We start from the raw sequence: 15,418 nt of genomic DNA on the forward strand, positions 1-15,418 counted from the left end.
ATGGATGAAGATTGTAATCATCGCGTATGCCGACTCAGCATCCCGTGCTCCTTAATTCAAGCTCAGAACGTTATCGATTCAATGAGCAGTTTGAAACTAAAGGCATCGTGGCTATATATAAGTTGCTACAAGGTCGATCAGAAAAAAAAAAACAACAAGCACCAAACCGACACCTCAGCACACAGTCCAATATGGCATAAGTGAACGGATGTGCATAGTACACACTCGATGCAAAAGCATCTAATGCAAGGGTTAGAATGTATTACCATGGCCTCCGAGATGGCGGACGCCTGCCGCGCGCCCGCCATCTAGGAGGCCACAGTAGTACGAACACACTGTTTTATCAGTGCATCTGAGATTGTACCTCACATAAGCTATATTTATACTTCACCCAAGATGTCTTAGGTCTAATATTTCTAACAATTTCGCAAGATGGGTATTGTCTTCATTGTTTCCAGAGAGTTAACATCTTTTGCCATGAAATGCATAAAAAGAAAGAGATACTTCAAGAAATACGCTAGCAAGATGCAAGCTGGGGCAATAGGTCTCCTGGTATACATTACATAGAGCAAAAAAGTACGAACATGAAGAAACATGCATTGACTTGGTGGCCCTGTTGATGCGTGCTCCTTTGTGTCCATTTTTGGACCGTAAGTTTTTCTACGCTGTATCTCTCAAGGTCATTTATGGCATCGTAATGACCTTGAACAGCCTAAGTGCGAGCCCGCGGTACGCAAGCGTGATAGGTGTGACGTCATGCCACGTGATCTTTTGCGGAGTTGCTACTGCGTTCGCTCGGAGCCTCGCCGCATCAGTACCGCGTGAGCAGCCGAAAGTTTAAAACACCGCGTGCCTTTGCGACACCAAGCCACACATACATGCCACTTGTGGTAACTAGGTTTGAAAAAGTTAAAAGTCCGGCAATTTTTTTTTAGAAGATCAAGACTATGCCAATCTGAGTCCCTAGTTCAAGAAAAATCTGTATGACAAGTTCCATATTTCGTGCGGCGTAGAACAACGGCTAGTTGGTTGAGTTGGCTGACGCCGGCGTAGAAGAACGGCTAGTTGGTTGACTTGTTTGACGCAAAGCTTCCAAAGATACACGATGTACGTCTCACCTCCCGGGTGGCCCTCGATGAGGAATAGCGTGAAGTGCAGGAACACCTTGTGTCCCGGCCGCACCGTGATGTACCAGTTGCACATCTGCCGGTCGTTCTTGTACGGGTTCGGGTACCCGGGGCTCGTTATGAGGCCATTCTCTTCGCCCGTTATGTTACCGCCGCAGTCTGCAAGTAAAAAGCGACACTCGTCGTCAAACGCTTTGTTTTTCTTTTTGCAAGAAATCACCTGTAATGTACCACATTTACGTGATTAAGAGAACCGGGCAAGAATTTTCAGTCGAATTTCAGAAGGTATACAGTGGTGCCATAGTTTCTCTCCGTGCGATTAGTCCCTGTTTCTTGTTGCTTCGAGGGTGCGTGCCCGTCAATCTGTTATTGCGATAGCATATTTGATCTTGCGCTTCTGCCTCGCTGTTTGTTCTGATTTATATGTAGGACAAATTTTTGTGCAGTTTTTTTTTTGCTATGTGAGCCTGCCAATGTACTATGTGGCACTGCAGCTTTCCTTGTATGAATAAATGAATTGAAAAGTTAAACTCCTTAACTCTCACCTTTCTATATATTATACACCAAACATTGATTTCTACACCAATCAATCAATCAATCAATCAATCAATCAATCAATCAATCAATCAATCAATCAATCAATCAATCAATTGTCATTGTCTATGACGGATAGTACTACATGTTATTTTTATGCAGACAGGCACCCAGAATTCTTGCAAGAGTTGCTGTATAGGAGTCATTAAAAAAATAAAAGCGGTAACCATTTGACAACCCGGCAATTAGCTATGAATATTACAATGGCTTTGTTTTAAATGCTTGAAAAGAGTCATTTTCTTCTTTTTTTTCCAGATCGAGTGCGTTTCGCGGAATGCGATAAAGCTGAACCGTGTGGATTGACTCGCCTCCGAACTTGTTGACGTCCTTGAGAAAGTAGTACGTCGCGCTGAAGCCACTGGCGACACCAGAACTGTCGGTATGTAGGATGACCTTCATCATGTTTATGCCCGTGTCAGAAACGATGGGTCCCGGAGCAGTCCTGGCGCAGTAGCGGCCGATCTTGTTGGACTCGCCTTTGGCCGAGACCTCGTAGATCTCCAGCCAGTCTTCCACGCAGGCCTCGCTGAAAGCGCACACACACATCGAGAAAATGATGACGTTGGTCACATTATTATGTTAATGCGCGGACTTTCATCATTCAAGTGCTCGGGCATGTAGCATGCGCATTTTTATTTTCTGGTGAAGAGAAAAAAGAAATAAATAAATAAAGAAAGAAAGAAAAAAGAAAGAGAGGGAGAGAGAGGGGGCGCACACACACGTGATGTCTCACTCCTTACAGTATCAATAACGCCATTGGTCTATAACCACCAATACAAGCTTGTTGTCTTCAAAAACTTCGGCAATGCCTACGTCACCTTTGTACACAATGACGTCTTACTCCCTCATCTTTTTCCCCAATGTAAGGTAGAATACTAGTTTTTTCTAGATTGGTTAGCATCCCTGCCTTTCCTCTCTCTCTTTTCAAGGCTTAGCGAACGGGTTCTAAGTCCCAAGACACCTTCTCATATTCGCTAAGGTGAACACGGGGTGCACAAAAGCCGCGTCATGCATGAGATGCACTCACTTGTATCCGTGATAGGCGAGCTCAGCCTTAGTCTTGAAGTAGTTGAAGACGATCTTGACCTGTTCGCCCAGTCCACCGAGGAATACGTACTCGCAGCGTGTGCTGGACGGGTAGTTGGCCGGGTAGCGCGGCGAGTTGAAGTCGCCCGTCACTTGCGACTCACTCAGGTACCAGAAGTGGCACGTGTTGTTGGGCGAAGGCGTGCCCGGGACCTGCGGCGACGCGAACGAAATGGAGAACGTTATATTCGCTCTCTTGCGACGAAGAGATGATGCGAAACGATTGCTATCGCAATCACCTAAGATCGACATTGCTCGTTTCTCGCGTGCACCTCTATCATGATACTAGGCTGAAATACGTGGCGCAAGGTTGACAAAGAGACAAAAAGAGACGAGGCAGAAAGAGTGTTTGGTTTTTTTTTCGACGTCTTTACATTAGGCACATCTGTTTGTTGCTGGTTCCCAGATATCGTAATTGCAATAATCGGTTATTATTACACCATCAAAATGTTTTCGCGCTCTTTCTGTCTCGTCTCTCTTTTCTCTTTGTCAACCTTGCGCCACGTATTTCAGCCTAATATGTAACTAACTAGCCCAACATAACGTACTGTTAAGCATCCCGATACTAGCTTCAGGGATGCAGGGGCCGGCTTCACCACAGAGCGTCAAGTTGCACGGTAATTATGTGGTCTTGCTGAAAAAAAAAAGTGAGATACAAATAATAGATGTGACATGGCTGAACAGTGACTTAACTACAGCTTGTAGTAAGGTGCTTGAAGTAAGCATATATTAATAACACTACGAGGACTGTAAGTGCGACCATTCGCGTTCAGACTCTTACGTTAGCCACAAATCCATCGCTTGCGAAATTACCGCGACTTCAGCTATCGACAGCAGAGTAAGGTAAGGAGAGAGCGGAGACCTTGTAGTCGGTCTCGAACGAGTATCGTGCCCGAAAGCCCGTGCCCTTGGTCTGTCCGCTCGAGAAGACCATCACCAGCCGAGGCCCCTCGGAGATGAGCGCCGGCGGAGCCTGGTTGCCGCAGAACGCGTGGTCGAACTCGTCCACCGCTTGCCGCTCCTCTTGGCCCTGCGAGGCGATGACGTCACAGTGTAGTCAACGTCACTCGATAGCCGCAAACAAACACGCCTAAACGCGATTGCGTAGGACAACCAGAGAGAAATCGGGAGCGTTCATGTCGACGACTCTCACAGAAAAATCGTACAAGCTTATTTTTTTTTGTTTTTAGCGAAGAGGAGTGGCTTGTATTAAGGTTTCGGGTGCTTGTCGAAGAACCTTGGGTGGTCGAAATTTGATCTGAAGTCACTGACTGCAGCATGCCTCGTCACTACGTTGTAGTTTCGGCACGTGAAACTGCAGAATCGGATTCTATTCACTCGAGAACGTTTAAGAACTCCTGAGAATGAAAAACGGCGAGGTTCACGGCTAAATTTATTTTGTTTAGAAAAAGTGGTTAACAATTTAGAGTACTAGGTACTCTAGTACAGGAGAGCAAAACGCCTGCAGTTTGTGGCACCTATTTTAGCGTATAAAGCATACGAATTAGCAAGCGTATCGACAGCATTGTTTGTTTTGACCAGTCACCTCTCCTGCCCTATTTTGTGCGTGGCATCACGATCGTCAATAGCCACCATCAACTCGTCCAGAAGTTTGTAACTTTGTATAACTGCAACACTGAAGTTACTTCAGATTTCTTCACACATAAACGAACAAGAAATCGAAACGCACTCGAGAAATATGATTCACGTTGAAAAGTTTGCAGCGACATATTCATGCTATACTCCGAAGCGAGGGACGCCGCATAGACTTTAAAAAGAGTGCTCCAGTTTAACTTTAAACCGTCTCGAACGCTGAAACGTGCGCAGAAACTTAAACTATTCAGGCACGTTTCCCGCTCTACGCCCGCGGCAGGAGTGAGCATTTCGAAGACAAGAACCAAATCATAAATGTCTCAGCGTGCCGACCCGCTCCTGCATACCAAACAAGTGTCGTGGCGTCGCTGAAAAGCTACGGGACCGAAAGTATAGTAGGAGCCATTTCTTTTGGTTGGTGGGGTCATGAGCCTTCTTTACTTTCCATGATTCCTCGAGTAAAAAAAAAACGCACCACTACTGTAAGATGTGAGTGTCATTGCAGTGTTGTGCGCAAACGCTTCTTCATTGTATCAGGCGAGAGGACTTGAAGCTCACGAGAAACTGACACTTGACCGACTCGACTTTCGGGTCATCCATGAAGATCCGGGGAAGGGACGAATAGACGAAACTGACGCAGGACAGTACTTTCGCTGTGGGTCATGTGCGACTTCTTTGCTGTGAGTCCCCCTATATCATTTGACCAGTTCTCTTTTTCCTGGCGTTATAGGGACGGCGCAGGCGTAGACGCTCTTTATCTCGACGCTTTCAGGAAGCGCGTCGGAAAATAGCTTAACGCGTCATTATCCAACGTCCCGGTGCGATAAAGGTGGCTTACGAAGAGAATCCATATAAACAAAAGCCAAGATCGATGACATCGATCGAAAGCTCGCTTGTATGGAAGGCTATCGATTCGAAGGACTCAGAGAGGGTGTAGGCGAAGTGGTAGGTGGATAATTAACAACAAATTGAAGGAGCATATACTGCAAGACGATGCGCGATTAGGCAGGGTTGTCTTTCAATGGCAGCTGTCGGAAGGCATGGCTCGAGCTGAAAGCTCTTGTTTTGTTATGTATCCTCAACACAAGAGTCACATTAGAGAAAGGAACTGGTTGCATGAAAGCAGATAAAACAATCGTGACAAGCACAGAAAACGTAAATAAAAGCACAGCTACAAAATTAAGTTGCAGAAGGGCGCAAGAAGAGGGAAATGTCGTCTGCTTGTCCTCGTCCGCTGGATAGACTGACAGGCGAGGGTGCACCATTCAAAGACTATATTTAAGGCGCATGGTGGCGTAAAAACGAAACAAAAGTTACGAAGACAAAAAAAAAAGACCAGGTCTGATGTTGAATAAATGGAGAACAAACGGATGCTTACCCGTAGCAATTCATAAGGGAATGATAAAAGGGAAATCACGTTATCAAGGCTGTGCGAACAAGCGTGATATCGACATTACACAAGCTCGTTTCTTGTGCTAGTGGTATGTTCTAGAACACCAGCGACGTGAATTTCGAAGAAATATTCTGCTGCTGTGGAGTATGTAACTAACTGCACAATGCCAAAACCGGGAAAAAAACAACACTTAAGTAGAATTATTCTTTTCAGAACGAGTGAAAGACATTCTTAGATTGCCAGTAAGAACTTATAAGGTACGACAACAAGTGTTGGGACCACGAAATTACTATTAATGGAGCAAATCACGCTGCTGTGGTCGCGCGCTGGCGGTAAATGTGCGATGTAGGCAGGATTATTTCACCAATAGAGACACTATTGTCTCTAGCTCTTACTCGCTGGATATATAAATCTATTGGGCTGTACCCTTCTCGATCGGGTGGCCGTTCACGCAACCTAGCCGTAACTTGTGTTGAAGTACTAACTTAGAATGGTAGCCGCTTGGGCTGGTTGGTACATCGTGACTTGTTATACAGCGCGAACTGAAGACGGGGACACAAATAAAAACGAGGACGAGAACTAACTTCCAACCGGAAGTTTGCGCTCGTCCTCGCTCGTCTCTGTGTGCTCAAGAATGGATTCAGTTGGAATATAGGAAAGTTGACCTAGTCGAATTCATGACAAACAACGTCAGACGTGCCAACACTGACCCACGAGAAAAGTCGGAACAACACAAGCACCGACTAATAACAGTTGTAAGTAGGTGTTTGTGTTATCCTGACTTCTCTTTTGTGGCCAGATTTGCACGCCCCAGCTTTCACCTTTACCTTCTTGGTCACATCTTTCAACATTCCACCACGCTAGAACAAGTTCGCAATGCAGCAACATGACCAATCTCCAACGCAAGCGTCCCTTTTAGGTGTGCCGGAAATTTCGGTGTGTAGACTTTTTCACTCAAGGCTTCCCGGGCGCCGCCATAGTCCTCCCTGGGCTGTTGTTAGTGCGCGTGACCCCCCCCCCCCCCCAAATGCACTTCCTAGGCTGTGACGTCAGCTTTTGTACTCTCGTGCAAAAGTACAGAAAGGAGGAACTCCTTCTCCCCGTAAAAAAGTCCATAGGCATTGATGCGCACCTGCATGTAGAGCTTGAGGTAAGCGTCGGTGCACTCGTGAGCGTCGTCCGCCCGGTGGTCGTCCATGTGGAACTTGTCGAAGTCCAGCCGCACTCGCTCCAGGTGCTGGGCGTCCTCCATGCCGTAGATGTAGTAGCGGCACACTATGTTCGCCTGGTACGGCAGCGGCCAGTTGGGCGAGTACACGGTGCCGTTGGACTCCTTGCGGCTCAGGATCTTCTGGTCACACTCTGCGAAGACATACGAGTTCTGCACACAATCTAAGGAGAGGGGCGTTGTACTCCTGACTAAGGCCTTTATCACACCGAAGCAGCAGAAGTAGCAGTTTGCGAGTACCGCAACTGGCACGACAGATTAATACATCAGTTTCTTCCATTTAGTGCCACCCTGTTTTGCCAAGTACCAAACGTGCAAGCCTGAAAGTCTGCCCACGCACTCGGAGCAACATAGAAAGCTACTAGAAGAGTATATACGATCGCGCGAAAGAAGGGCGAAACAATCGTGTCCAAGAAAGAGATAAGGCTCGGTGACCCGAGAAAGCTCGTAAAAACACGGAAGGAGAACGCTGACCCGGAAGGGCCCGGTCAACATTGACGACAACGCAAAAGGAAACGGGCTACGTACCCGCAGGGTCGCTTTCGATGGCGCTACTCTACAGAGACGTAAGGGCCAAGGCCGAGAAGGAAATAATAGTATTAGCGCATACAATCGAACCTCTTATAACTGCCACGAATAAGTTCGTTATATACGATATTCGTTTGAACAGTACACTCTGACGAATTGACAATATGGCTCGCGCAAGAATCCTAGATACAGAAACACATTATCGTAGGCTCGAGATCCACTAAAAACGAGGTAATCATTACCCGTGTCTCTGCGGCGTCGAAAACTATGAATATCAGAACACGAGAGGGAGAAATTACAGCTGAATACAGTTTCGTTTGGCGAAACGGGCCTGTGTTCTCATTTGACTTAACATAGCTCTAAGCGCCTTTTATTCAGAGCACCGCTGAAACATGAAATGAAATGAAAAAAAAAATGAACAAAAAAACTCGCATACGTCACTCAAGAGATGCGCAGGCTAGTGCTGCTGTCGCTACCTGATGCCCATTTCTTTCTTTCTTTCTTTCTTTCTTTCTTTCTTTCTTTCTTTCTTTCTTTCTTTCTTTCTTTCTTTCTTTCTTTCTTTCTTTCTTTCTTTCTTTCTTTCTTTCTTTCTTTCTTTCTTTCTTTCTTTCTTTCTTTCTTTCTTTCTTTCTTTCTTTCTTTCTTTCTTTCTTTCTTTCTTTCTTTCTTAAGCGCGAGCCTTTGAATGACACTGATCTAATAATATGAAGCATATGCGTGGATAAAGTTAGCAGGGAAAGACGAACAGAAACAACAACAACAAAAAAATGCGCGGTACTCACCGGTTCCCCGAATATGCTCGCCGTCATTCTTCTTGATGAAATCTGAAAGAAGAATGAAAAAAAGAAAGAAGAGAGATACGCATGTTTAATGCAATATTTTTCGCACAGACGACGCGAGAATGCCGAGTGCAATGCAAATACGGCGAGATTTGGAGAAGCGATCCCTTAAATAGGCGAGCAGCCCTCAAGAAGAAGAAGAGGAGGGCCACGGCACGAGTCTCGCTTCTCACGGAAAAGTGCCGAGAGGCGGGAAAATGGCTTCCCCCGAACCCGTTAGGCAAATGGCTGCAGATTCCATTCTCAGCCGGGAAGGCCTTGACTGTTTGGTAGGCAGCGAGCAGGGCTCGCTCATACCGGTGTCTCGCGAGTGAAATGCGAGATCACGTGCCTGAACGGAATTCTGCCGTTTTCTTTTTATACCGTAAGACTCCATTTAAAATTTTCGTTATTCTTAAAGAAAAATAGGAGGTGACACACACGCATGCACACAGACACATGTACACGCACACACACGCACACACATTCTCGCACGCACGCGCGCACACATGGACCTGCACGCACACGCATAAACACACGCGCGCGCGCACACACACACATACACACTCTCCCTCCCTCCCTCCCTCACTCACTCACTCACTCACTCAGTCACTAACTAACTCACCCATCAACCAGTCATATCGTCGTTCGTGCTTGAAATGAGTCGCGTCCGAGCCATATGTCATCCTTACAAAAGCAACAAATGAAAAAAAACTGAACGTTACTGGGGAACGAAACCCTACTGCAAACTACGCCCAGTTCATTGCTGTGCACCTCAGCGCCCCAATAGCAATAAATGAATCACTACTGGGTCCTCAGAGTCTAAGCATTCCATGAATAGCATTGCTATTGGGTACTGGCACCATCCAAGAGGTGCACCGCTTGGCCGCTGATGCACGGTTACCGTATAGAGGAAGCACAGCGTAGGCGTTGCTTTATTAGGCGGATAGATGGCTCGCTCGTATACAAGATGTTGGGTGTGCACGTTGTCCGAAAGCGCTGCGCGGCGACAGAGAAAGCTCAGCGATTCAACTTCAGCCAGCCTAACTAGTTGCAATGTTATGTAGAGCAGGCTGTAAGGAGTAGTTATTTACAGAGACTCGAAATGCGTGCCCTGTACTCAAGACGAATGTAATACGATAAAATATTTCATTCTAAAGCGTGATTCTTATACAAAGTCTTAGACGATAGCTTTAAATAGCCTGATGGTGTTCTTTCATGCCCCTTGTGATAGCGGGTTCATTAAGTTAGAGCGTATTTAGGCCCACAATCAAGTAAACTAAATTTAGGAGGCAGGTAAAAAAAAAGCATGAAATTGGGAACGATTGTATGCCTACGTTGGAGCCCTTATTCGTAGTTTAGCTTTTAAAAACAATGGTATTTTGCCTCGCAACCTCAGGAAATTTGGCTAGGTGCATCAAGCGTAGCGTTAACCTTCTGAGAAAACATGGTCGCAAGGATACAGCAAAGTCACTTTCATACACCTTTTCTCATGTGCCTGATTCTCCATGTTCGGTGTCACAGTTTGAGGTAGTGCTACACCAACTATGAATTTAAGACGACCATATCCAAGTGCGATAACTGTACGGCGGGTTTATGCGCGAATACCCTGCTGTGCAATATCAACAGGATAATTCACCAGTTTCGCAACTGTGACTGCAAATCACTTAATGGGTGAGTTCCCATCACTTTGTTATAAAACGGCGTTTTTATGACCCCAGAAAGACCCCATAGAGTATAATCAGCGATGATGCATGGTTTTACCAGCGCCGTAAGTTCGACGCACAAAGCTCGCATTCTTTGTTAGGAAGACGAGAGAAAAAAAGTAATGCCGTTGCCATGTCTCACGCTATTTTCATTCATCGTTGCCATAGTTTACACCTGATGCGCATTAGCCGGAAATCGAGATCGCCATCTGCGGTGCAGCACAGCCAAGGCACAAATGGCCCGAAGAGCTTCCCTGTCATCGTTCGCTCTTTTATACATTTTTTACTTACCCACGCACTCACGATTACAAATCGATAGATCGATCGGAAGAAAACGCCCGGGGTGTCCACCCTTCTTCGCTTTTACAGCTGCGGTCTCACCAGAGAGAGCGTCAAACGAGACCAGCGATAAACTGTATAAACTGACGAAGTTTTAAAAGTATTGCAGAGACGATAATCACATCAGAGTCCTTACCGTCGTTACCATGCGTGGAGGGAAGCGCAGTTCGGAGCAGTAATTTATGTTAGTGCCGGTAGTCATACTTCCGAGTTGTTGGCACGACTGCCGCTGTCTTGTAGTTGCACATGTAAGTGGCACGCACACAACCAATGGAGAGAAAGAAAGACGTGGCTAATAACATAAAAGCGGAGAGGCGTATATACTAGACTATGTACAGCTTGCTATAGATTACACGCTTGGACGAAAAGAAGTCAGTAATAGAGAGAAAAAAAATACGAGCAATTCGAAGGCATGCTGTAGATGCGAATGTGAAATCCGTTAACAGCGGTTTTAAAAATAGCATCAAGCCGTGCCAGATTTGACACTGCAAACCTGGACGATTCTGAAGTATCATCTGGTTGATTCTCAACTTTTATCTTTAAATAGGTGATGCCAGATTGTTTCAAGGTTCAATGTAAAGCGCAGATAATCACCGGCACGATACGGATGTCCAAACCTCAAAGACAGACTGGCACTGAAACCGAGCATTCCCACCTGTTGGATGCCGTGTCGACGTAAGGATGGATCCCAAAATAAACAAGCAAGCAGTGCTTATTAAACTACAGCAGCAGCTCCACGTGAGCATTTTGACGCTATACGCTCGCCAGATCCATGCAGCGGAACGAAATGATGTGCCTCCAAGCTTGGCAGCCTGGTTTTGTAGCCAGGACCATTGACGTAGGCCTCGAGTGACGTTGTGGTGGCGCCAAAACTTATCCGATCGCAATGCAGTGCCATGCCGGGCTGAATGATAGCAAGGTGGGGGCTGCATGGAACCGGGTACATATTGCGCCGCCGCCACATACCTTCCACAGATCTGATTGATTGATATGTGGGGGTTTAACGTCCCAAAACCACCATATGATTATGAGAGACTCCGTAGTGGAGGGCTCCGGAAATTTCGACCACCCGGGGTTCTTTAACGTGCACCCAAATCTGAGCACACGGGCCTACAACATTTCCGCCTCCATCGGAAATGCAGCCGCCGCAGCCGGGATTCGAACCCGCGACCTGCGGGTCGGCAGCCGAGTACCTTAGCCACTAGACAACCGCCACGAGGCTTCCACAGATCTACTGCTACTACTACTACTACTATGCGACTATGTAAAGGAAAGGAAGAGAAAAGTGCCGCGCGTAACTGTCTATCCTTACGACGACACCTCAACAGGTCGGCACGGGGATGGGTAGTGGAAATAAAAAGTATAGGTAAAGGAAGAATGAAGGGAGAAGAAAGAAAAAAAAAGTAATCAGTCGTCATTCGCATATATGGCTTCCATCGCTTCGGGGGTACTGTCGCAGCTGCCATCGTCTTTCTCGTTCGCTATAGTGGTTCCAAGTGGTAACGTACTCGGAGTCTTCGGATCATCGCCGCCGCTTTGCAGCCATGTATTGGACTAACCGCGCTGGATCCACTCGTCGTCGACGCTGACAATCTAGGTTAGTAGAGCACGCCTCGATTCTCTTCAAGCGGCTTCTTTCTCGGCAGTGCCAACCTTCCTCTTGTCTCGCCCATGGCTTCTGTCGTGCCGACGCTCGTGCACAGACTCTTCTAAAAAACGGATGAGTGGCAGCGCACTCGCGGTCGCCAGTGATGCCACGATATTCGCAGTGCCGGCTCGTTCATTTCTAGTGAACTAGCGGTGAGTAGTGAGGTCCGCCCAATTTCTGCGGCACACACCGATTTGACAGCTTCTTTTTGTGTGTGTAGACCAGTTCTATACAGTTCAGCTCTTGGACACAGTTTCCCGCTTTGTGCGGCGTCGCCGTTGGCGTCGCCGGAGTAACCGCTAGAGCGAACGAGTACGAAATAGAGCGTACGATGAGTGTGAACACGTAGTCGGTCGACATTGAGAGCGTTGAACTTCGCTTTCTTACTTCGTCACGCGTGCTGCCCCTTGGTCAGGGCTACTGCGCGTTAAGGTCCATGCATAACTCGTTTCATCCGGGCACCTTAGTGCGCAAGCTTCTCTTTCCCCTTCTCTCTCTCATCTTTGTACGCCGCCCCCTTCTCGTTCCCCAAGCGTAGGGTAGCAAACTGGGCATGTGCCTGGTTAACCTTCCTGCCTTCTCTCTTGTTGTTCTTGTCCAAGGCCAGCGCCCTCTCATGGGCCGGCTTGCACTCTGCGGCTTGCTTCGGCCTCTCGTAACGGGGCTGTTGTCGATTTCTTGGTTTTCGATGCTTGCAATGCGTAGAATCGTTTGCGCATAGCGCTCTACCGCTGGAAGCTTCTGTGGTAATATGTAACGAATGTTACGTTGCTACAACTGCGACTGGTCAAAACTTCAAACACAGTTGGCATTGTCCAAACGCAAAGCGGCGCTCAGTGAGTGAGTGTGGAGCGGAGTGAGAATTTATTAGAAGGCAGAGAGGTCGGCCTGAGCTAGTTCGCTTTAGCCTGCTACTCTACACAGTAGATAAGGGAAAGGGGAAGGAAAGAGGGATGAAGGGTGACGATGGGGACAAGAAGAGGCGGTGCGTATGTACAGTAGCTACTTAGCATAGTCCTGGACACTGCGGCCTGGTTGGCTACGAAACAGCCGATAGCGAAGCAAGAGCGGCGGTATACAATGGCGCTCAGAATTCGCATACGGAAGTATTCTAATCATCAGTGAATTTCCTTTTCTACACACACAAAAATGTACTGCCTGTTTAAAGCCCCGCTGCGGTAGTCTAGTGGCTAGGGTGCTCAGCTGCTGACCCGCAGGTCGCGGGGTCGAATCCCGGCTTCGGTGGCTGCATTCTCGATGGAGTTGCTAAAATGCTCAGTGTAGGCCCGTTTGCTCAGATTTGGGTTCACGTTAAAGAACCTCAGGTGGTCGGAATTTCCGAAGCCCTCCACTACGGTGTCTCTCATAATCCTATGGTGGTTTTGGGACGTTAAACCCCACATATCAAATCATCGGCCTGTTGAAAATAAAAAAAAAACTTCGCCGTTAGAAGTGTGTGGTGCACATGGTATTTCAGAAAAATACGAATGCCTTTTAGTGGCTCGAGCAAGGATTGACAGTTACGTTTCTATTCCAGGCACTACCTGTTTTACGAATATTTAGAAGACGCGTTAAAAATGAAACTGGCACGAAATGAACAGTTATGATAGGGCAGCATATGTTTACATAAAATACGAACTGTCTAGATAATTGTTGACAATTAATGGAAGGAATTAATTGAGCGAGAAGACCATTTTCTTGTGGGCAGCTGATCGTAACGGCACCTGGCGGAGCAGGTTTCAGCAACGCTCTTTTTTCTACGCGGTCTACGGGATCTGATTCGACGGTGAGGTGAAACGAAAAATCAATTCAAGAAACGCTCTAGAGAACGCGAACGCCGACGCGCCGTTAGCTATACTAGACACCTATAACTCAATAATTAGGGTTGCCTTCAATTTTAATATTTGAGAAAAGAGAACGGTATAAGCGTTTGGGTACATGAGAGCGTGAGGTTTCGAAGAATGTGTGCGACCAGCGTTGCGCTATAAGTAATATATGGAGTGGTTCCAACTACCAAAGGCAAGATGTGGTTACGAGGCACACGGCAGTGAGAAAATTTCAATTAATTTTGATCTCCTGGGGTTCTGTAAAGCACACTTTATTTTAAGCAAATGCGTGTCTTGTATTCCGCCCGCATCGAAATGCTTCCACCGAAGCTAAGAATCGAACTCACGACCTCAAGACTAGCAGACCTACATTAGGTTTTGCTGTTGTTCCACTGGCGTCCTAACGCCACAGATTGGTCAATATTCATTACCTTCCAAAAGAAAACGTTGTAGAACGATACCCTTCAGCTATAGATTACTTTGAACTGAGGTTCGAGGAGTTCCTTCCATTTTATTACTGTGATTTGCGTTCGGGTCACTTTTCCCAGTGGTGCATAGTTAAGCGAACAGGGCGCAAGGAAAAAAAAAAGGGGGGGGGGGGTCAGCGAGAAAGAAAAAGAATAGATTGTTGACTGTCGGAAACATTATCGGTGAAACAATGTACACAAGCAATGCAGGATCACCGCGCCATCATTGTTTGACAGATCGTGGATAGTTGCGCCAGCCGTTTGGTACAAAAAAACGCACCTCCTGCAGCTGCACTTAAGAGCACGAGACGGTCTTTTATTTATCTTTTTTTTCTATGCCTAAAAGTAGGAGACTCCAAGCGATGCTCAGAAAGCGCCTGTCTTGTTCAACAACACCTGCTCTAAAAAGATTCGATGGAAATAGTATCTTTTTTTATATTTCTTTGTCAGCGTTCGTTCATGCTACGTGGGCTTTCCGTCACTGCCAAATTGGGCGAAGCTTTGCAGATCTCGCGCAGAGAACAGTTACGTAGCGCACGCTAAAAAAAAAAAAGGATAGTAAGCTCAAGTAAATTAGAACAAGCGCGTAGAAGAATCATGGTAGGAAAGTAACCGCGCACTTTTCTTGCTAAGGCGTAGCGGGTAGCATGAGTAAAACAAAACAAAACAAACACGCAAACAAGAAAAAGACTGTATTAGATATATAAATAGACAGATAGATAGATAGACAGACAGACAGACAGACAGATAGATAGATAGATAGATAGATAGATAGATAGATAGATAAATAGATAGATAGATAGATAGATAGATAGATAGATAGATAGATGGATGGCCAGCTTTTCCAGATATTCTACGCATTGTAAACATCACAACTGCAGCTTAATACGTCAATCTGTCTGACGCTACATCACTAGAGGTTTTCCTTCCATGCAGTTCTAGCTCAGAAAATGAGTTTCCACGATGACCCCTAAACAGCTTCTAAAAACCCCAGCTTACACCCCTAACATGGTTTTGATTACGAGATAAAAAAAAGGACTTGACGATTATGCAAAGCATACG

General features: G+C 46.4%; 1 protein-coding gene across 3 annotated transcripts in view; it reads right to left on the reverse strand.

Moving 5' to 3' along the window:
* LOC119174807 (cubilin) overlaps positions 1-15,418 on the reverse strand; it is a 277,061-nt gene that overhangs the window by 9,341 nt on the left and 252,302 nt on the right. For all 3 annotated transcript variants that reach the window (XM_075895087.1, XM_075895088.1, XM_075895089.1), the window contains 6 exons: positions 8,335-8,376; positions 6,926-7,155; positions 3,670-3,837; positions 2,749-2,960; positions 2,030-2,247; positions 1,119-1,286 (listed from right to left, as the gene is read on the reverse strand). In XM_075895087.1, the coding sequence (XP_075751202.1) occupies positions 1,119-1,286; positions 2,030-2,247; positions 2,749-2,960; positions 3,670-3,837; positions 6,926-7,155; positions 8,335-8,376 (1,038 nt within the window). The remainder of the gene's footprint in view (positions 1-1,118; positions 1,287-2,029; positions 2,248-2,748; positions 2,961-3,669; positions 3,838-6,925; positions 7,156-8,334; positions 8,377-15,418) is intronic.

Source organism: Rhipicephalus microplus, chromosome 5, assembly GCF_043290135.1.
Source record: "Rhipicephalus microplus isolate Deutch F79 chromosome 5, USDA_Rmic, whole genome shotgun sequence".
NCBI classification, from domain to species: Eukaryota; Metazoa; Arthropoda; class Arachnida; order Ixodida; family Ixodidae; genus Rhipicephalus; species Rhipicephalus microplus.